Raw genomic sequence first — 23,935 nt, 5'->3', positions numbered from 1 at the left:
ATAATAGAATTGTCAAAAGAATCATGTGGAAGTCTTTTTAATTTGTGTGAAAATATATAAAGGCTGTTGATTTGTTGTTTACTGCTACTGGGGGTAATTTCAGTTAATTCAGTTATTTCAGTCAATTGTATATACTGTATATAATGTTTGATTCCATTATATTCATATATACTGTACCTGTAAGGACAGCCTATGCATCAGCCTAAACGAAGGCTGATTTGTGCCTCTAAATTCCGTGTTAAGATGTACAGCCACACCAGGTCAAGCCCTGTATCTCTGCCATATTCATGGCTGATGTTGAAGGTCTATCACAAGATCAAATGGTTAGACGGCGGCGGCAGTGGGACACAGTCTCTGTGGGCATAGACGGGTCTGTCCATCTCAAACCAATATCATGAAGCAAATGTCATTGAAGCATTTGAAATTGTCCCAGTTGCTGAGTTATGTATGCATTGCTTTGGGCCACTGCGAGATGAAAGATATCACTTGCTTAGATTCAAAGCATAAAAAAGCTCAATAAAAAAGTCTGGCTTATTATTATGCGATGAGGCTGGCATGATTGTCTTATTGCAAAACTGCACCGCAGAATGCAAAAATTTTTATTCGTATTTTCATTGGGCAGGAAAGACAGCGAGGAGAAAACTTTATTAATGTTCCAACACACAAGCAAATACTCGCAGAGCCATTTTCTCTCCCTCTTTCAGGAGTGATTCAGGTAGGAATGGTAAATGCCAACAGATTTGAAGCATTTTTGTACCGCACAGTCAAGCAGTTACAATGTGGCAATCACTCACCCTGCGATCACAGCCAGACTTGCTTCTGTATTGTGCTGAATTTTTTATCAACAATATGTTGTCAGTCACAATACTTGATGCAACACATTCATTTGGTTGCGTTAGTCGACAATTTATTTTATAAAAGCTGCTGTTATTAGCTACAGAGTGAAAAATCAATACAAAATATGCAGGTTTGTACACTGTTCAAAGCACTGAGCCACAAAAATGTCTTATAGAATGATTCTCTGACAACTCTGTTATTGTGGAAAAATACTGATGGTTACTGTTACCGATTGTGAATTTTTTTCAATATCTCAAAGCTACCATTTTCTGAAACGCGAAAAAAATAATTAGTTCTTGTCTTTTTGATTGCTTTCTCTTCTTTTCTTCGGTATTTCAAGCAAATGCTGATTTGGTACAAAAGAAAGCATATTTCCTATCCTTATACATGCATTTTTTTTTTCAGTGAAGGGAATCATTTTCAGGCCTTCCTATTTCCGGGTAAATAATTTGTGGGTTTTCCCTCTTCCTCTCAGAGTAACTGCCAAGCTTGATCACAGTAAATGCCAACCAAGTACTTTGTCACATCCATAATTGTAATCATATACTCAGAACTATAATTATGTTCAAATGCATGAAAGCCAGTGTTTATCCCTAAAATACACCGTATTGAGATTGCCTATCATGTGTGTTCTGACAAACATTCATTCCTAGTCTGACTCCCGGCGAACAACTGAAACTCCTCATCGCTCCATACAGTTGACATCGCTCCATGTAGAAGCACTTAATGAATAACTGTTTTAGAGATTTCTTTGCTTAAGCTTTTTTTTTTTTTTTTTGGTCAATCATCTCCAGTGGCTTCGTAGTAAAGTTTCCACTGACTGTGCACTTCCGAATTTCACATGCAGTAGGTCATACAAATAATGTTCACCTGGCATGTTATTAACAGTAAGCGCTCAAAGATCCCACTTGTTGGATCTCTGGGGATTTGGTTTTGTTATAGTTGCTCCTAATAAAAAGTCATTCAGCACTACAATGAGCAGTAATTGAGTTTGACGACCAAATTTCAGCATTCTGCAGCACTCATGCTGCTAAGCAGAAATTATTGCCTTTCTTTTTACCTCTGCTGTCCTGGGAGATTTTGTTTGCTCCTTAACACCACAAAGGCCTTCTTAAAGCATTCTTTTAAAGCATTTCACTTTGAAAGCTTTTTCACAGCCTGGCCTGAGGACCCGTCCTCGTCGACACGGCGGCTGGAAGTTGTACAGGGCCTCGCTCATTCTTTCTGACAGAATGGCCTGGCAAATGGAGAAGTGTCTCCCCTCGGCCCAGGGCACACGCATAAAGAGCGTGATTGGGGGAAAATGGTTGCCACGTCTTTTTCCAGCAAAGGCAATAAAGTCAATACAATCAATCTCTAATGGCCTTCCCCTGTGATGGTCTCTGTTTAATCAGAGTAAGAGCGCAAGGTAGCCTCCCTGCTTGGCTGCCGCCATTAATTTTGCTTCTCCCATCCGTTTGTTTGTTTTTTATTGCTTCTCCAGCGGGCGGGTGACATTCATCAGCCGTCTGATTGAGCCCTGCTCAATACTAAAGCAGTAAAGCCGGGGGAGATGGATGACTAGCGGCCCGCTTCATCACCACTCAAGGCAAGCCAAGCGCATCTCCAACGGGGGCCCTCGGTCGTCCACATCCTGACCCACATTTATTGCGAGCTATAGCAGAGCTCCAATGGGCCGAAGACGTTGAAGACCTCTTGATCTCCCCTCCTAATCCTGTCCTGAAGTGCTTACTCATGAGTGATGGTGCAGACCCTTCAACCTGAAGCCTGCGATAGACCCTCGGGTACCTAGGTTTGGCTCTGCGGGCAGGAGAGAGCCATCAAGCGGCCACAAGTGAGAGCAAATGGGTAGATCAAAGAAGCTGACAGGCTGCCAGCTCTTGAAGAGCTGTTTCCTTCACTCATTAGCCACAGTCCTCCTCTTCACAGCTTGCCAAAGACTGGACTCAGCTCTGTCCACTGGGTGCATCAGCTATGCAGTCCAAAGCTGTTTGGATGAAAAATCCTGGCTATTAAAGAAATAGATCACTGCAGTGTTTTAATTCTGTCATCAAGTACATACCACTTTTCTTCCATGGAACACAAAAAGTTTTTAAAGAATATCCAGTCAATTTTCCCATATAACGGAGGGGGAAAAAATTATGATTTTTGGCTCAACAGGATTTATTTAAGTTGTACAATAACTGTGTCTGGAAGTGACTTCTGAATCTGAGTAATTTCTGAATCTCAAGCTGAATCTCAAAGAATTACACATGGACAAATCATTCAGACCAGTATTGTGATCTTGAATTCATATGATTCTAAGGAATTGTTTAAAATCAAACATCAATACTCCACTATAATCACAAAGGAGTCAATGAGAGACTGTTGATGGCATAAAGCATATATGAGTCATATTGGCAATTTCATGGCATTTTATGATATCAATGATATGATATTTTATGATATGGATCAAGTAATGTCAGAATTTTGTTATGGAACCGGGGGTGTCAAAATCTAAAATCTTAAATCTAAAATCTATAAATCTATAAATCTAAAAATCTAAAAATCTTAGTCATTAATTTTAATTATACTCTTGGACTGGATCATTGAATCATTGAGTTGAACTTGAGAACTAGATCAGTGGAATTCACAAACAAATCATTTAGACCAGTTTTGCTATGTGAATCAAATGAATCTTTGGAATTGAATCTTTGGAATTATTAGGCTCAGATTATTTATCGAGAGTCAGGCATCATTACTTCTCTACTCTCATAAAGGTGTCAGAGAGAGTTATGGCAGTTATGGCAAATCTTGTGAATTATATTATGGTACTTTATGGAGTTTTGGTCATTTTTAACATTACCGCTCAGTTCTTGCTTACTTCATCATATGTAAAAAAAAAAGTGGCTTTGATATTGTTTTAAATCACCTTTTGTGTCTGACACAATGTCATGGGGTTGATTAAATAATGATAGCAAAAAGGGCTTGCAAAACCCAAAAGGATAAAATGTATCTCAAATAGAATATATAACAAGTCTGAATGGTGCAATAACTTTCGTGCAAGGAGTCATATGTCATCGGTTTTAGAAAAAATGTCAAATGTCATGGAGAGTGATCAAATGATGACAGATGACAGTTTATTTTGGGGTGAAATTTTAATACTTCACCTCCTGTCAAAAAGAATATGCCAAAGCTAAAAATCCTAATCCTCAGTTTGAAAAAACATTGATATATTTTAGATTTTCAGGTTTCCATTTGAACCACTTTTAAACCCTACTGTTTCTTCTTAGTATTCTGAAATTATATATATATATATATATATATATATATATATATATATATATATATATATATATATATATATATATATATATATGAATCAAACAGCTGGATTTTCTATGTCTATGGCCTTTAAGGCATAAACAAAATAGTGTTTTGCAGGTCAATATGAAATGCACAAAAGCATTTGCTGCCCCTAAACCTTGACAACTTAATGCAACATTTTAAATGCAAACTGATCCTGTCTTGGAGCCTGAGGATCTGGCATGTCATTTATTTCGTGCTAGAGAGCCAAGCACAAAATAGAGCTAATTTAGCTACTTGGATTTAAGTTTCAGTCAGAGAGAAGCATATTTATTTCTTTTTTTATTCCAGGATTCATGACACTAAATCCCTGTGGAATGACAGCAAAAAAAGACAGACTAAATCGAGGAAGAAAAACAGATGTTTAAATTAATGTTAGAATCTTTCTGTCAGAGCTTTTTACGAATCTGTCATGTATGTCATAAAGGGCATTTTGTCGAACAGCATTCGCGAGTTCTGCTTCAGTCAGATGACATTTAAGAAATTTATTGTTCATGTTAATGTTAAAAATAAACGAAACTTTGAACAAATACCAAGACCGTTGCCAAGCAAAACTCCAGCATTCTGTCCTGTCTCCTCGCCATTGCCCCGTTCACTTCCACACTTACAAAATGGCCATTGGCGAACGTTTGAAAAAGAAAAATGAGCAAAAGCTCTGGGGTGAAAGCCAAGTCTGTGGTCTTTCAAGGAAGGTCAGCTTAATGTCATTGAGCTGGGAGTTATCCAGTGTGATCGGTTACACTCACTTGCCTCTGCACTGATGTGTCAGCTCACAGTGCTTCGGATCACCTAGAACAGATGAACTGGGTTGATGTAAATGACTCTGAATCCCAGCCAAGTCTTTGTGGTGTTAGTGGCGATAGCTCCTACACAACAACCAGTATCGCTTAAGAACCAAGTCACTCAGCGTTTTTTTATTGGTAACACCCCTAGGCGGCTATTTGCTGTCATGCAAGAGCAGCTCCTGAATGGGAAAAGCCTTACAACTCTAAAACTGTAGGTCGAGACATTATAATGGTTCCTTAATAATCTGAAACAAACCGTTTGAAAAGATTTTTTTAATCATGCAAAATTGAAAATAAATAAATAAAAATAAGAAGAAGAATCGGCTGTCTTTCAATTCATGAGTTAGAATTTAAGTTTAATTACTGTTAAAGGTTCCTAAAGGTCGCTCTTTATGAAACCACCGGCGCCTGTATATATTATAAGTACTGAGGTATTTACAATGTTGCAATACAAAGAATGAGGCCCTAAAAAACTCCGACCACAACACTTACAAACAAAGCTTACAAATAAAGTATAACACTTTACAATAATGTTCATTAGTTAACAGCAACAGTTAACATGAACTAAGAATGAACAATACTCCTACAGCATTAATTAATCTTAGTTCATGTTAATTTAAGCATTTACAAATGCTTGATTAAAATCACAAGTTGTGTTTGTTAACATTAGATAATGCACTGTGAACTGACATGAATAAACAATCACCAACTGTATTTTATTATTAAATAATGCGATAGTGCGATAAAATTCACCTTATTGTGAAGTGTTACCAAATAAACATATAAAACATATTCTTCCATGTTTCATTTTATTTTTTTGTAAATATCATGCCAGACTCTCTTGGTCAATGCAAACTTTTCAACCTGAAATTCTTGATGTCTTGCATATATGATCTACCTCATGTTAAAGATGAATTAAGAGTGATTGTTTCCCATTTGCTTTTGGTTTTGTTAATACCACTGCACATAGCGGAAAGGGTAATGTGAATAGTGTTAAATACGGAGGAAAACTAAGTATAATACAATGGTATGAATGATGTTAAAAACATCATTTTATCTATTACAACGTGACAAATTACAACGACTGGGATATGTTTTATGGGGTTGATAAGATCCTTGAGATATCAGTTGCAGGTTAGCACTTTTTTTCTTTCAGTATGCCACACAAAGCAGTTTACTGAGCCACAGTCTGTAATGTCTATAAAGTCTATTCAAAGGGGGATTTAACATATGTTAAATCCCCCTTTGAATAGACATTATAGACAATACAGCCTGTGTCGCAGCAAACCGCTTATTGACTTTCTTATAAATTTGAATTCTAATTCTGCATCACGTTTATAACTTCAGCTCAAATTCAGGAATTTAATTAGTATTCTCAATTCTGAATGGCACACAACTCAGGGCGTCTGGCTGTGTTAAGTAAGAGTGAGACTGCTAAATTTAGTAGTGTGCTTTCTCTCGTTCGCATACGCATGAGTGGTCCATCTCCTCCGCTTCTAATATATCTGGTTGCGGTAAAGCATAAATATGGGATGCAAAAAGACTGAAATTGTCTCGCGTTTGTTTTGCCATTACCTGTGCGGTAGTACAGCCACCTGAAGTCTGTAAGATGACGCAAGAAAAAAAAAAAAAGAAAAAGAAAGCAATTTGTCTTTGAACTCTTCCCCAAATCCCAAACCAAAATGAGATTCTAGAAGACAAGAGTGGTAGCAAATAAACAGACGCCTGTTATGATTGATGTTGCCTGTGTCACATGCAAAGTATGTAGTCTTCCTCAGCAGTCCATATTTCAGATGGAATAATCTGTGCTCTCAAGTGTACAGCACAAGCCTACTTGCTCTGAATTTTAACCGCCCATCCAAGAAGTTCTGACTTTGTCAAACTTTGATGCCGGGCTTTCTTTCTCCTTCGAACTCTCTCTTTTTTTTTCCATTCACTCTGCTTTTCATCCACTGCTCTGAAGCTCTGAAGATAAGCTCTCCATAAGAAGAGGTATCAGAGCACGGGACGGTTAGGAGTGGTACTCGGCATTCAATCCTGGTGACCTGTCTCGACAGAAGCTCTCTGGCTCTCACCGAGCGGCTCCACACCGCTGAGCACGTAGATGTGTGGTGTGCCTTGGTGTGAGCTGAGGTGATAAGCCCCAGGCTCCATCTTGCTTAGGCAGAACCCCCTTTTCAGCATGAGACTCGGCCTGCATCCACTCGGTCATGAGTGCTGATGGTTTCTACGAAGCGTGGCGGTAGATGATGTGAAAATTGTCTCCTGCTGCGTTCCACGCCTACAGGCATTATTTGACGGTGCATTACTTCACATCCTATTAAAGGATTATTTCGCAGAAAAATTAAAAATATTTACTAAAGCTCGTGCCATCAAAGTAAATAGGTTATTTATTGTAAAGTGCATACTCTCAAAAAAAAATTGGGTTTATGTGATTTAATCGTGTACATTGGTCTCACATGATTCAAACATAACAAACGTAATTTGTGAACAAAATAAGTACTTTAAAAATTAAGTTATATGCTTCCTTGTTAGTGAGGAATAGCACATGTTAAATGCTAAGCTTGTTGTCATTTATTTACCCTCGAGTGGTTCTAAACCTGTATGAATGTTAGCTGTTGAACATAAAGTAACTTATTTTAAAGAATGCTGGTACTCAAAGAGCTGCTGCCACTGACTTCCATAGTATGGCAACAAAGTAATACTTTGAAAGCCAATAGCTTCCATCAACTCTTTTTTTTATTTCTTACTCTCGGGTCTTTAGCAAACCTGGGCATCATTCAGAACTCTCTCCATCATGCATTTTTAAAGTTTGACATCAACCTTTGTACTAGCACTCGGTCTAGTCATGATAAGCTGGTAAGAATGATAAGAATCTCAAGGTGGCAGTGTTTGAAACACAATGAAGATGTGATGTTTCACGCATTGTAACCACAGTTAAATCTTTAAAAGGTTAACAAAAAGATCAGAAAAATATTCAAGTTATATATATTCTACATGTTATTTAGTGCTTTCTTCCAGTTATTTGAGCTTGGGCTGTATTCCCCATACAATGACAAAACCACCATACTACCATAATATGATGCAATGATGGAGAAATTAGCTAACTAGCTAGTCACAACTATTTCATAAACCCTATTAGCTTTGCCTTAAAACTAACAAGATGCTTACAGAACTGCAATAAGGACATTATGCAGATATCAGAGTAACGATAGCTGTTAATTATCTGGTCGGAGATAAATTTAACATCACATTATTAATGCAAATAACACCCACAACAGACATTTTGGGGCCATTTTTGTTCTTTGGGTGTTATGTTTTGTTTTATTTTTACAAATGTCATTGATTCAGTTGTGGCTTACCTCTTGCGTCACACTCTGCTCGCTGTTCGTTTTGCGAATATTAATTGGAACTGCGGTTTAACCGATGTATTGAAAATCTCAGACACAAAATAATGATTCGTTCGTGGATTGATATTTCTTTTATTATTCATGAAGGTGGAACGGGGAGCTGGAGCAGATGGCGAGAGTTTTAGCAAATAACTAACATTTAGGTCTGTTCCGCACGCAGTGTTCTTGAACGGTTTCAGAAGACTTGACATATTGTTCATGAATAGCGTGGACTGCTTTTACGGTTGTCGTTCTGGAGCTTGATAGCTTGAATGGCTTAATAATAACACGAGAATGAGTAAATAATGACCTTGCGTGTTTTCTCCTTTTGCAATCTCTTTGCTGTATCCTGAGGTTGTGACAGGAGCTGAGAACGGTATTAATGAGAGGGAAGGATTGTGGCCTCTGCAGGTTACATGGGGGTTTATTTTACAAATGAACAGCACGAGAGCTAATCAACACGATGTTAAATGTGGCGACGCACAGAGGGGCCAGCCGTTTGTAAGGGTTAACAGCTGTGTGTCAAACCAACAGCATTCAGCAACATACCTCACTCTCTTGACAGTTAATCAGAATGCAGGTTCTTGGTCTTAATGCCGCGCACTGATCCAACCCACATTTCTTTACATTTCTCTGAGCCCTAACCCAGAGCCGTACTCTAATGATGTACTCATTCACTGTCAGCATTGTGAAGGGGACTTAGCACTCTCCTTGACTGTTAGCAGATTCAGAAGGATAGTAGACCCAGAAATTGAAATTCCGTCATCATCTACTCAACCTCTGATCTTTTTAATACTTAGTCTGAAAAGACTAAAAAGCAAAAGTAATAAAAGTAAAAATAAATAAATAAATGATTGAAAATAAACCAAGAGTGGCATATTCTATTGCAGAAATCAACAAAAACAATACTTTTAAATAATGGCATTTTTTATAGCTGATTAAAAATCGTATATTAAAATATTACTAGTACTTTAAACTTGTCATGTGATAATTTTTTACCATTGTACTTATACAAAAAAGAATGATAATTTTCTCGTTATTTCTATAAATGCTCAGAATTCTAGGATTCACTGATTTACTTTGTTGCATCACCATAAAATGTAACAATGCGTCAAATACAAATTGGCATTTGTATCGTGATGTATCATTTGAAAAATATTTTCATTGGTAAAAATGTATTTATTTATGTATATATATATATACAATTAGTATCATTAGTAGATGCAGTATACTTTTGTTATTAATCTGTATCATGTAGATTATTGTAGATTGTAGATCATGTGGATTGTTGTATTTAATGTAAATTTCTTCTCTCTAAACTGTTTCTCAAGCATGTTGTCTCATCACCACTGATGAATATGAATATGACATACAGTATCACAACACTATGGAGACCGAGGCATTAGAAGGCACTTAAGTTAATTTGGAATTTGCTGTCTTTCTGAACCAAAGAAATAAAATTGCAACATACTGAATTGCATAGCATCATATATCTATATATATATCTCAATACCAACAACACAGCTGTACACTGCACCTAACGTTTTAGATTTAATTGATGTGTACAGCATTCAAGCTATTTTTTTGTTTGTTTTATGGCTATGCCACACAATACTTTTAGAGTAATTAAATTGAAGCTAGTCACTGATTTTGGAATGACATGAGGGTGATTACATTATAAAAGAACTTTCATTTTTGGGTGAACTAATTTCGCAGCGTAAATTACGAGCTGAAATTGTACACGCATACATCCGAACTCACAAATAAATATAAGAGCCTGACAAAAGGACCGTGATTTCTTGCGCCTGTCAAGACAATGAGAAAATTCCAACTGTAAATTCATCAAAGGAAAAAAAAAAATAAATAAAAATACAGACTAAGAAGCAAGGCGAATCAGTGCATAATCCTTTGGCGTCGTATGCACTACATCCTGAACTTGGCTGTAATGTTGTATGCTAAAAGAAGCCACTTGGCCCACTCCAAGCATACAAATCAATTACTTACACACACATCTCAGCAATAACTGAAGCCAAACAGATATGAAATAACAGCTTGTTCCATTCCCATTCAGAGTCAGACTCGTATCTCTTCTGGATTAGAATTGCGCTGGCAGTTGATATCCTGTGGTGGATGTCATTTTCTCGCAGATTCGCCTTAAGTCAGCACTAATTCTTTATCTTTCTGTCTTTTCTCTTCACATCTCACAACTCCATACTCGTCCTCTCATATTGAGGGTTGAGCTGACTCAGAAGTTGTCAGGAAAGATACCCACTCAACATGCCCATCACAGAAATGAGTTTAAGCGTGACTGTTTCAAACATCTAGAGGTCTGCTACTCAACCTTTGCCTGATGGACCCAACAAGTTGTCTGGTTTCGGGCTAGATTTGAGTTCGCATCAGTTGCGATGCTGTAACATGTTTTACCTTTACTTCTTGACATATACGCTGTAAAATGTGGTAACTTGCGGCTTTAAACTTAAATTTAATGCACACAGAGTGTTTTGAAATGAGAATAAATCGGTGCATTCATTCGGATTCAGTGATGTTATATAATTGACATCACATTTTTGATGACTCGAACACAACCAAGATGTTTTTAGGTTACTATTTTATTTTTTCTATTATTTATTTATTTATCTATCTTAAGATTTCAGTCATATTTGAGTTTAGGTCAAATTCAATCCTAAAGTCTGACACCGTCATTTGCCTCGGATCACTTTGCCAGATTTTGGGGGATTCATTTATAGATATTAATGTCAATCAACAATTACTGTTGTCTAAAGAGTCCTGAAGCTGTCTTTTTGCTTCAGCTCTATCTAAAGCAGCACACATCAAAGTATTGGACTCGTCTTCTCTTTCTCTAAAATTCTTGAAGGCTGAAATTCAATAACTGAACGTGTTGCATCATCTTCCAAGCTACCGAACTTGCTTCCGAGTTTGCAATTGCAGTTTTCTCAATTTTTAATAACCCTCTTAGTGAACCTACATACAATATTACCTACGAAATTACTTGACAAGTGCGGCTTTCATTCCTGAGCTGACATATTTTTTATTAAAAAAATAAGTTTGGACGAAAAAAACGAAACAGCAATGAACTCGCTGCTTTGCTGCTTGCATGTGTATACCTAAAACTACATTTTGTTAACATAATAGTGTGTTTTAGAGTATAAAAAGACTGAGTGTTGCACTGTGATTGGTCGAGTTCTCAAAACTCTTAAAGTCAGATTCTAAATTTCTCAGTCATAGAGTTTGCGAACCTTTAATAATGTTAGGACATGTTATGAATCTTTACATTCATACAAATTTCAGAGATGGAGTTTCAGAGTCGCGTCTTTTTAGGTTATTTATTCTGAAGTAGGTCTTAGTGCAGCGCTTGCCTCTGGCATTCTGTAAACTCTGTGACACTTCATCCACAGCCTGTAAACCTCACGCAGCTCTTTAATGGCTCGAAGTCTCACTTTGTTCAAAAAAATGTTGCTTTAACAAGTTTTCGTGAGGTTTGTCAGTTCTAATAACAACTTTGAGGATGATTGCAAGTTACATCACTATGACCAACCAATCAGAATTAACCTCAAGGCTAAATTCCTTTGAAATTGAAGTGGACATACGGAGAAGAGTGCAGAACATTCAAGGAATGGTTGAAACTTTGCTTCATTTAATAGTATGGAAATGCCTGCCTGCTGGTAGTATAATCTCATTAAAAACATCGCATTAAAAATAAATAATAAATAAAATAAATAGTGTGATGATACCAGAGGGCTATTGGATAACTGGATAAGTCTCAGTATCACTAACTTAACTATTCCATCATATGTCTATATGCTGATGGACATATACGATATATTTCTATCAATAGGCAGTATCATTTTACATGATTTGCATTTGCTTGATGGATAACAATTAAAATACATAATGGAACGTGCCAAGACAAGAAAGGACTTTATTAAGAAGTTGTGGTAAACACAATACGAAGCAGTTTAGTTGTTGCCAAGCAACATGACAATGTTTTGCATTAAAATAGAAAGTAACACTTTATCATTCAACTCATGTGAATCATAAAAACATAAATGTGAGCTTATTGCCGCTACACGTTCTGGTTAGTCCAAGTGTGTTTTAAAATATAATTTTTTATGTTTTTGTTTGTTTGTTTTTCACTGGAATGTTAAAATATGAAGATGTTTCTGCATTAACTTATTCCTAAATTATCACTGATTTGTTGATAGATGGTTAATGATAAATGATCTCTTAGTATCCATTCAATCAATTTCTGAATATTTCTTTTTGTTTGTTTGTCTATATATATATACATTACCATCGATCTATTTTTGTATTTGATACTGTTCAGTGCTTTGATACAAACTGTATTCTTAAAAGCGATATAAAAATAAAAAGTGATTGATTGATTGATTGATTGATTGATTAATTGATTAATGTTGCAAGATTTTGGTCACAGCACCAATCAAACGCTTTGATTTTTACATATCTACGTTGTCTCGTTAAAGTTTTTGTTGTAGAGACACTATCATAAATTATTTCCATTTTCTTGCCACTTGTCAAGTTTTCCATTAATGAGGAGGATATCAAATTAGCCACTGCTAAAACCTCCCACCAGCGGTTAACGTTACAGTGAGAATGCTATTATTGTCAGAAAAAAAAAAATGTCATCCAACCTTTACTGGAGTTTTGCTAATTATAATTCTAGTTTATGAAATGGAGGCCTTTAAAAGAGCATGCATAATTAACGAAAAATTGCCTAAAACTGGGTATGCCTGATGTGATGTATATAGGAAGTGTAACAGATGCACATAATCACCTCGTCTTATGTAAGAGCACTGTATTAGTCAGTGAGGTCATATTATGTTGAGTGATACTTGATTGCACTCTGCATTTCAATGAGAAGTGTGCTGATACCTACTTATAATGTAGCAACATTGCACTAGAGGCTCTAAAAATCACTGTGGTAAATCAAATGCTATGTTCTTCTGCACACATGTACACGCTCTCTCAGGTAGTTGCTTAATAATAATACAAAAAAAAATCACAAAGAAGGATTTGACTCAGTATGCTTCTTCTTTTTTTTTTCTTTTGCTGAACAAAGATGCCCGTGCAACTCGTGCACAAAGCAATTAAATCAAAAAACTCATGGGTTTGGGTGAATATATGTAACATTTATAACTCGAGGATTAGGGAATATGAGAATGCATTAGCCACCGAGCACGAGAACAATGCTAAATCCAGCTTTCATTCACTGAACCCCAGAGAAACACCGAAACTATTTGAAGCTATCAAAGATGTCTTGTAATAATTCCTGCAAAAAAAATGAATAATGAATTATACTGTCTTCTGTTAATTACAATAATTAAATGTTTAATCTTCATTCAAACATCTATTAATTGTTATTTTCTTGTATGTGGTCAAGGTAGAGAGTTTCTAATAGAACACTGTAGTAATGATGTATTTTTGTAGGCCATCTCAGGAAGTGGACATCGCCCTGGTTCTTTTGACAACAACCAATAGGAACGTTCCATTTTGGTTATAATTATAATGGGACCAATCCACTATTAGCTAGTTGCTTATTAGCATGCATATTACTTGCATACTTATAAAGCACATATCTTCCTGAACCGGAGGTTCGCGATTTTACAGCCATAATGCGACATATTTCTGAAAACGAATATTAAATGAGGAAAATAGAGGGTGTGGCTTGTTTTTGTATCGCAAACTGATTCGAAATAGGGGCGTGGTTAAGGATGTCATGCTCATGTCAACAGAGAAGGCCTGGCATGTTAGAGGGAAGGAGCATTTTCAGATTTGGATTATTTTTTTGTTGTGTGTGGACTAATTAATTGTTTATCACAAAAATAGGAATGCGAGCTTGCAAAATAAATATAGCCAGTTTTTAAGCTATATGGAGGTTTTCTATTAATAATTTAATGCACAGCCTGTTATTATCATGCAAATAAGAACGTGATAAGAAATTATAAATATTTTTAATGATTGTGACGGATTTAAATTTGACTTTCCATGATCCGTGACTGACAGAAGAGCAGCAGGGAACTAAATCTTTAATAAGACTCAAATTGACACAGGCAGAGCGATTTTTTTTTTTTTTTTTTTTTTTTTCAATCAAGTAGGGTACAGATTTTCAAAAGTTTCAGTCGGTTCTAATTTGATTTTTGGATCCTGTGAACATAGGCACCGAAAAACATTTCAGATATAAATAGATGTAATCCATTCAGAAATTTTGTCTAGTTTTGTTTAGTAGTAAAGTGCCGCTACATATCCGCATATTTATGCAGGATTCAAAAAATATATGTGAATTGTATGTATGGAAGATAAAGCACACTTTCCAAAATCATCCTCAGTATTTAATTCTAAAAGGGAAAATCTGGATAAAACATGATGTTTGGTCAGCTAATGTTAACTATCTATTAATCAAAGCATAAAACATAATTTCCCCTATTTGTGTCTGCGAGGCATCGGTTACAAATTTCTCTGTCAGTAGACTATTGGTAAGCTTCCACAATTCTGATTTGGTTATGAAAATCCTTATTCGATGACACCGCTACAAAGTTGTATTTAGTAGTTAGCCAATTTGACAATAATCTTCACAAATGAACTCACATCTTATTTTTTTAAGAATAAATAAGCTAATAATAGGCTATAAACAAAACTAAATCAGTCACATGACTTCAGTGTTACATCACTAAGCTTCCAACAGCCTTTTCAGTCATAAAAAACACTGTCCCTGAAAGTTTGAGTAAGAAAAGTTTGCAAATGTCATCGGAAACACCAAGAGGTTATATAGTCAGTTTGTGAGTAAATGAGTTTGCATGTTCACCACGATAATGAGACGTTTAGCCACGCGTTAGCCCTTTGAAAAAAAAAAACAAGTACAAGCTTTTTAATAATCACAAAAAATATAATTCACCATCACAGAAATCCATTGACTTTGGGATAATAGAACCTGGAAGTGTTTCTGTATTTGTCCTTTATGCTCAGTACAGTAGGGTAAAGTTAAAACCCCAGAAGTTCCACTGACTGTGCATGCTGAAGCTATATACATTTTGCCATCAGTGAAGACCATTTGCAGATGGCCCTTCAGAGTGAACCAGTGCACATTAGCATTGGAGATAGATGGTGGCAGGTTAGAAGGGCAGCTCATTAAGATGCATTGATTTTTATCTATCTGCATGGCTAGCTGAGCCAAACATTAAAGTCCTTCAAGATGGATCTTTTTAAATTGAAAGCAACTATAACTGAATTTTTACACAGACTCAGGGTCCCCCTTGGGAACAGAATGGAAATTTGGTCACTAAAGAAAAACGTAAACATCAGAAGGAAAAAATAAACGGTTAACTTGTCTATAAATGCATGACTATAAATGTAGTCACGCAAAATGTTTGTTTTGGCTGTTTTGAGTGTCTTCAAGTTGAAAGAACCTATTCGCACTTCGGTTTAGTGATCACAAGGATGGTGTGTGAAATCAAATAAGTTAAAAATGGTAGCTGTGGGCATTAGCAATCATTTAGCTTGCGCTGAATGGTGACTTGGTCTCCATCGATACACCTTGCACTATGATGCTTAAAGGGCTAACTTTCTTTGGTAGCCTTGGGAAGTGTCTGAGATCCTCATCCTTAAATTAGCTCTACGCAATTTTGTTGTGGACAAACTTATTTTTAATGAAAACTACGTTTATAGTACAACCACAGTGTCCATGATAGTCTAACACTGTCCCGCATACTTTGGACTTTCGATTTCAAGATCAATTTCATGTAAGTGTCAGCACTTGATAGTGTTTTTAAGATAAGCTCAGGCATTTCTTGGCAGATATCTGAATATATTTACAGATTGTTTGTCAGTCCACCTGACGTTAAATCGATCCCCTAACACCATCTCATGTTTCATTTTAAGTCAAGAGCCACATTTTCTTTTGTTAATTTCACTCATTCAAAGTGTCTTCAAGCTTTCAGACAGCCTGTCTCTTTCAATCTCCGATCAAAAAACTGCCAAAATGTAAGATTTATCAATTTGAATTGCATATAAAAGTTAGATTACACCATTTAAACATAAAATGATTAAATTTATATAACGCATGATGATCAGTCATACATAAATGAAACAGACAAGAAACGGATAACATGTATGCCCTCAAGAAATAATGGCATAGTTCATTATTAACTATATTTATCTATTGTATTTGACTCAAATTGTGGCATTTATTTTACACCCAAAATGGAAAAAGAATAAACTGAGTGGATTTACCATATTGAACCACATTGACGCATTGACTGGAAGGAGAAACAATGTCCTTTTTGTAAACAGATGTGCCACCGGTTCACTGATTATAAAATACATTAATAATGAACCCATGTGCCATTTGACTCCATATTGATTTTCCCATGAGTGTCTGATTGATACAAGCTTGAAAAGTCAAGAGCCAATTGATTCCCGCTTACTTCCATGCACTATCCTCTCATTAGAGGATGCCTGGATGCTCCACGCACCTCGAGATCTTACATCAAGGGGTTCTACCTGGTGAGGCGGCACTCTTGACACACGTACGCCGCCTCCAAACGTAAAGCCTTTGATTGCACTGGATTTCAGCGACTCCCTTTAAACCACAAACCAAAGGCTTCCTGCATGCAACATCAGGTTTCAAGCAACCTTGTGAAACGACTTCAACCAAATCCGAAAACAACATATAATGTGAGTAAGGCTCCTGTGAGAACACTAACCATGCTTCAAAGCAAAATCTGCATTAAATCTGTGTGGGTGAGCAGGTGTGCACGAAGACGCACCAAAATGTCTGAGGCATTGAAATCTGTGCCTTTCATGTTATTTTGATGAATATAAATCTGATTTTGGAGCAGACAAAATGTTGGCTTAAGCTTAACAAAGAAGTCCTCAGACAAATTTGAGAATCTCAAAAACAAAGTCTCAAATATATAACCTTATAGCCACAGACTTCTATACAAAGTGAATATGCTAATCTCCTAAATTGCTGTTTTGCTGTAATCTGCATAATTAGCACTGTTAGCTCAATTGATGTTGACATTGAGGGAAATAAAAACACACTGACAAAAATTGCATTCTCCTGATTGTTTTCATCAAGGCTCCGTTTCCTCTGTAAGTCTTTCATATGCAGAGATAATAGGCTTATGTTTCTCAAACAAATCCTGGAACGCGCGTCCTAAGCCATTCACGATGCTCAATGCACAAAAGTCAAGGCAGCCTCTGAAATACTGGCCAAAATAAGGCTAAAGCCAAAATGTGGTGTTGAGCTGCTAGCTACTGCACTCTAGTCCTGTGACATTTTTTTAAACAAGCATAAAGTCCCCGATGCCTACTCATAATCATGAAAAACAGTCATAATGTTGTTTTTCGTGAGCATTTTCAGCTTCCGAACGCTAAAAATGGCCCTGATGTCTAACAGTGAGTAGCGTGGTCATTCCGACATTTTTAGAAATTCATAATGAGAGCTATTTGCAGCTTAGTGTAATCATTTTCCATTTTAGACTGGGACAGAAGTTTCGATCTGTCAAAATGCATTTGATTTGACAAAAACAGAAGCTTTTATTTTTACGTGTCTCATAACTGATGGAAGCTTCTGTCGAGTGATTTTTTGCATCTCTAGCCACCAAAAAGGTTGCGCATTTTTCAAGCAGACAAGTTGTCCAACCCCAAAAACAGACCGATGGATGATACGCTATTTTACCGTGTCTAGCCGCACAGACAAACAGAGCAATGTTGAAAGTGCCACAGAAACACAGTGTTTAGGCTCTCTAGGGAAATCAATCTATGAGAATGGCTTACTTATAGTTGTCTCTGCACATTAAACTTGAAATGGAGAAAGTGTTCTACCCTCCAAAAAAAAATTACAGACATAAACATTGTTGAAACAGATTAGAGAATACTTTCCTGACTGTGTACTTTCCAGTTTCAGAGATAAACTGTTCCAAGCAGGTGAATTATTGATCTTCTCAACTCAAAGGAGGAAAGCGCGCTGTTTAAAAGAGGTTTACCAACAGGGGGCCGAAAAGATCTAGAACACCCAGTAAGAATATTTTACTGAGTAAAGAATAAGGTGTAGGTTTAGTTCTCATTTGTTCAGCCTCATTTCAATCTGAATGCATATTATATTATTGCTTTTAAACGTCAGAGCTTTTTCTTTTCAATTCAGGGGAAGGTGATTTACACAACATGAAAAAACACAAACACAAAAAAACAGCTGTGGTGACTGTAAACGTTCATTATATGACCAAATTATGTCTATTACTACTATTATGAATATTAACCTATGCTCATCGGAAAGCGTACCTCGATTGATTTACTAAATAAAATATGAAACCATGATTTAATTCTAGTAACGGTAAAACAATTTTTATTCTTCATCACTTCAAAACATACCCCGTTTCACAGACAAGGCTTAAGCCTAGTCCATTACTAAAATGTAAGTCTTACCCATAAACTTACATTGATTCGCGTTTAAAACATGACAGTGCCTTTGTTTTGTCTCAAGAGTAAACTTGATCAGTAGCGCACCTGGTTTAGGGCGTTTAGTGTAGGTTGAATGTTTTTTTTTTTTCTTCTCAAATGCAGGATTTTAGCACCGCATTTCATTCACAAAGTACCGTGATACATACAACAACCAGTTTTTGGACAAATCAAGCACGCATTTAGTGCCGTTCACTTTGAAAGCGTGCGGCATAAAGTAATCATGCAAAAAAAATATCATCACAGGCACATTTTCCCACTGAGCATGAGTTGAAATATTACTATTTGTTCCTTATCAAACACCACAGAAGAAAGCTGAAGAACACGAAATCGTGTGCTTGTGAAGAGGAAATTTTGATTGTAATGAAGAATGCTGAGAGCAGCAGAGGACAGCCAATGTCACAAAGCACCAGGCCTGGGGAGAGAGAGAAATCTTAATGACTTTTCCGACCCTCGGATGAGAAAGTCCCAGCGGCCTCAGGGAGTCTTGAAGGATTAGGCTGCCCACTCCGCAAAAGACAACAAGCCTTTGATACTCTTGTAACAGATTATTTGATGTTCCGTGGATCGTAATTCCTTCTGTTCAAGATTTTTTACTCTCGAACAGGAAACGGCGATCTGATTCGCATTCAGATGTCGCACGCGCACATTTCTGTACGTTCGGAGGCTAAAAGACACCGCAATGCACAATATCAGTGCGCTGACATCATCTACGATGCAGAGCCTTTCAACTTTAGAGAGGCGCGTGTTTTTTTAAGAGCCCTGTAAAGAAGGATTTGGGACTGAGGCTGCTGGAGCTTCTGAGAGGGCATCGCCTCAGGTGACAAAGTTCAATGCTCAGACTCATTTACAAGTAAATGACCTTTTTAATGGCAAATTTACTTATAAATGAAATCTAGAAGGAACTAATGAAAGCCATTTGCACGAACTGAATTATCATCAGAGCTCGACAAGTTCGAAACATGAGTGAAACAATGCCAACGTGTTTTAAAATCAAACCTAATGAACAGGAGCGCATTAACTGCGCTAAATTATTGATGACACGTATTCTTGTTAAAATTATTATTAATACACATGAATTTGATTCGTCGAAAAACCACGTGTAAATATGTTTTAGCGTCTAAACAAAAAAAAAAGAAAGGCATTGAAATTAAGCATTACATTATGGCACTGTGTGGGTGTTATGAAAAAAACCTGAAAAATATTGTGATATCAAAGAAAAAGCAAGCTTATCTCTTTTTGGGCATGATTATAGTTCTAGTAATTTCATAAATAACTCAAGTGGCACTCAAGTCTCTGAAGCTATCTTTGCTGTAATCAAAGTATGATTGGTATAAAAAAAATAAATTCTAGGCTGTCTATAATGATAATTTATTTATGCACCACTTAAAATGCACAAAAGGTCACTGCGCTCATGTGGAAAACAGCGGAGCGGTAGAAAAAAATACCACGATTTCATTGATCCGCTCCTTAAAAAGGACATATTTGACAGGGAGGGTTGATGGTGGGTGGCTATAGAATATTTATCACATTTCTGAATGAGCGAAGAATCAACCAGCCTTGAATAGCATCTTTCACTGATGAAGGGTTTCGGAGCCCTTTCAAATCACAATATGTGGGCTGCGCCGGAAACTTCAATCCAGCTAAAGCAACTGCATAAAAACCAGCAAAAAAAAACTTATTTTGTCAGGAGCGCCGCGAAAATGTCTCTCAAAGAATTGAGAGAGCTTTGAAAGAAGATGAACAAGAAATGTGCAAAAAAAAAAGAACGTTTCGCGATCGTAGCCTGCGTTTCGCAGGTGTACAGAATGAGACATACGCACTTTTTAGGTAATTATGCTGAGCTAACCACACAAAAGTGACGCTGGAAAGTACTGTTTACAGTATACGGTACAGTACGGTGCAAGCAAATGTCATCAAAACTGCAAAAGCTGTGAGAAAAAAATAAATAAATAATGAAAACGTCCCAAAAGTAAAACAACCACAACAGAAACCGAGGCGATCAGTGGCCCATTGATTTGGAGCGCAAGCCTATATTTTTGAACCTGTACAGCATGCTGCAAAAAAGCCTACACAGTTCTTATTGATTGTTTGCAAAAAACTATGCGCTTTATAGTTTTGGGGAGTCGCTAAGAACATGTTTTAGGCAGAGCCCTCTCCCAGATCATTTGGGGGGGTATCATTTGCCGATAAGGATAGTTCAAACGTCACTGCAAAGCGATAATCAGAAAAAGTTGCTAATGCCAAGTAATTACTGAAAGCTCCTTCCGTGGCCACTGCAGTGGGGTTAAAGCCGAGGATCTCACCGTTAAATCAGGATGAGAAAATCCACATTTTTGCCAGTTTTGAATTTTTTGAGGAGTGGGGGAAGTCGTAAAATGTTTATTTTATTTTATTTATTTTTTTTTGCATCTGTCAGCTTATGCAATTTCGAGAAAAGTGTCCCTTGTTGTGCATGCTGCGATGCTGTTTAGTCTTTGCTGGTGTTGCAGTGCCACCCTTTTGAGCAGCCAATGAACTGCCAAGACTGATAATATTACAGCAGTGCAAAAGGGCAGGTGACAAGCCTCGTATCCAAAACACAGTGGAAAACTTTTTTTTGCTATGCACATGTCCATGTTGTATATATTGCATTTAAAATATAATGCAAAATATCCCCAGCAGGATTATTATCATCAGCTTTATTAGCAATAATCTTACTGTATTATACGACTCTATATATATATATATATATATATATATATATATATATATATATATATATATATATATATATATATATATATATATATCGCATATGTTCGCTGCAAACCAAACACTTAAGTTGAAATCTTACCACTCGAGGCTATGTATAGAAAGAGGCGAGCGTCCGCGGATCTGATGGCGGCAGAGTACTTTTCCTCTTTCCCCGGGACCTGCACTTTCCGCTCGGGCATGATTCGGACCCTGAGCCGGCCTCCCTCCGCCCCCAGCCACCACTCCAAAATCCGCGTTAGGTCCATTTCCAGGAACACAACCGGCGCGTCCTCGTACACATGCAGCCCTCCACATCCAGTTTTAACCATTTCCTCGCCCACCTCCACCACGACTTGATTGGACTTTCGACTGGCGGTGGTCAAACCCAAATTCAAAACTTTAGGCACGGGCCGCTTCTGTCGATACGGGAGCTGTCCGGTGCTGGATCTGTTGACGTTCATCGCTGCCAACTTTACATCGAGCAAACCGGCGATGGTTTTTTGCAAAGGAACGCAGCGCATGAGCAAGTTGGCGCGCACCGTGTAGCATCCGTTAAACGACAGACAGTCTCCGTTAAGCGGGCGCTTTATAAACATGGCCAAGTAGTAACGCAACAGCGACGGGACGGCGAAATCCACCGACAGCGTCTTCCGTTTGATCCGAGAGGTGGAGGTCTGGTTGGAGTCCTTTCTGTCGGTGCCGTTGATGAACGCGGACGTGGGAAAAGTAGCAAGTGCGTCCGCGGTTCTCTGAGAAGCGCACTGCAGCCCGGGTAGAAATACCGCAGACCAAAGGAAAAAGTAGAGTATCCGTGCGGTCATGATTTAGCCTGAAAAGATCCCGTTTTCTGTTGATTCTGCTTTCACTCCCTCACTCTCTCCAAACGGGGTGCTGAATCAGAAAAGGAACGGAGAGCTAGTCGAGTCTACATTTCTTCTCCTTGTGCATTAAGATGTGTTCGCTTCTGTCAAAGCTCTTGAGGTTGCCGTTTAATTCCCTCATATTAAAGACGAGTCATCCAAAAATATTTCCTTGGCAGGGTCATTAACCAGCACGCACACACACACACACAAAAAAGATTCGCCTCTCGCGGAGCTTCTTGGTATGCCTAACAAGTTCTCCAGGGCTGCTCAAAGGCTCCTTGTATCCGCATGCGATACCTCGAGCAGAGGCGCAGAATCCTCTTTTTTTTTAAATATCCTCAACAGTCGTATAAGAACAGATCCTCACACGTTCAGCGCGTGCACTTTTCGACAAGCCAACATATTTACGCGACAAACTGCGCGCGCCGAAATCAAACACAGCGCCGCGTTTTCTGCCGATCGCAAGCAAAAAGTTTATTTTTAATGTACGCTACCCAAGGATACTTTTCGAATTTTTTTGGACGCGGTCTGTCTAAATCGAGCGGGTCTTACCTGCGCGGCCAGTCAAAACGAGGGAGCCTTTTCCGAGCGAGCTGCTCATTTGAGGCTGCGAATGCCGCGTGTGCGCGAGCCCACTGTGCGCGTGCCACCACGGCGCTCCGCTTTTTTTTTTTTTTTTTTTCTTTCAGGTTTTGAGAAACTCACTTCTGCATCTCTTTATGACGTCACCAGCAGCAGGTCGTTAGAGTGACGCGTTTTGAGCCTCTTAAAACTACCGCGATTGGAGTCGACGCTCGCCGAAATGACCGAGATGACACCTCCGTATGGCGGCATTGCGCCGTAATTAGTTTTTAATGAATATCTGTGTGTGACGAGCATCGCCGCCCAATAATTTAGCTGCTCGGAGAATCATTCACAGCCTCTGTATTTATGTCGTTCCACGTCACGAAGCGATTGGATCGAGAGCACATGCATCAAAACGCAGACACACTTTTTATTTAGAGAGAGAGATTAGATTAGAGTATATGCTGCTAATTACACTATTACATCAGTTACAGTATGGGTTTCTAAAATTTTAACAGTTTTACCACAGTCCTAAAATACGCCAATGCCATCCTTAAATACCACAGAGAAGGTAGCTTGAACAAAGCAATAAAACATTTAAATAAATCACTTTTACGGGACTATAAAAGGAACTGGGATTTCATCCGCGTTTTATAAGAAATGAATGACGAAATGAGGGAATATAAATAGACTATTTAATGTTTTGAACTTATCTAGATAGATAGATAGATAGATAGATAGATAGATAGATAGATAGATAGATAGATAGATAGATAGATAGATAGATAGATAGATAGATAGATAGATAGATAGATAGATAGATAGATAGATAGATAGATGGATGGATAGATCATCAAGTTTTGCAAAAACCTGTGGAGTTCATACCAGTGAATAGTTTCAAAAGAGAGGCAATACCAAA

The 23,935-nt window shown here is 37.5% G+C and overlaps 1 protein-coding gene across 1 annotated transcript in view; it reads right to left on the bottom strand.

Annotated features, from left to right (window-relative positions):
• Positions 1-23,302, bottom strand: part of alk (ALK receptor tyrosine kinase) — a gene marked incomplete at its 3' end in the record, with an annotated part of 204,593 nt that extends 181,291 nt beyond the window's left edge. The window contains exon 1 of the mRNA XM_043262393.1: positions 21,690-23,302. Within this exon, the coding sequence (XP_043118328.1) occupies positions 21,690-22,410 (721 nt within the window). The remainder of the gene's footprint in view (positions 1-21,689) is intronic.
• Positions 23,303-23,935: the final 633 nt, after the last annotated feature.

Source organism: Puntigrus tetrazona, chromosome 17 (genome assembly GCF_018831695.1).
Source record: "Puntigrus tetrazona isolate hp1 chromosome 17, ASM1883169v1, whole genome shotgun sequence".
Classification (NCBI taxonomy): domain Eukaryota; kingdom Metazoa; phylum Chordata; class Actinopteri; order Cypriniformes; family Cyprinidae; genus Puntigrus; species Puntigrus tetrazona.
Note: the sequence above shows the minus strand (reverse complement) of the source record. Positions and strands in the feature narration are given on the sequence as shown.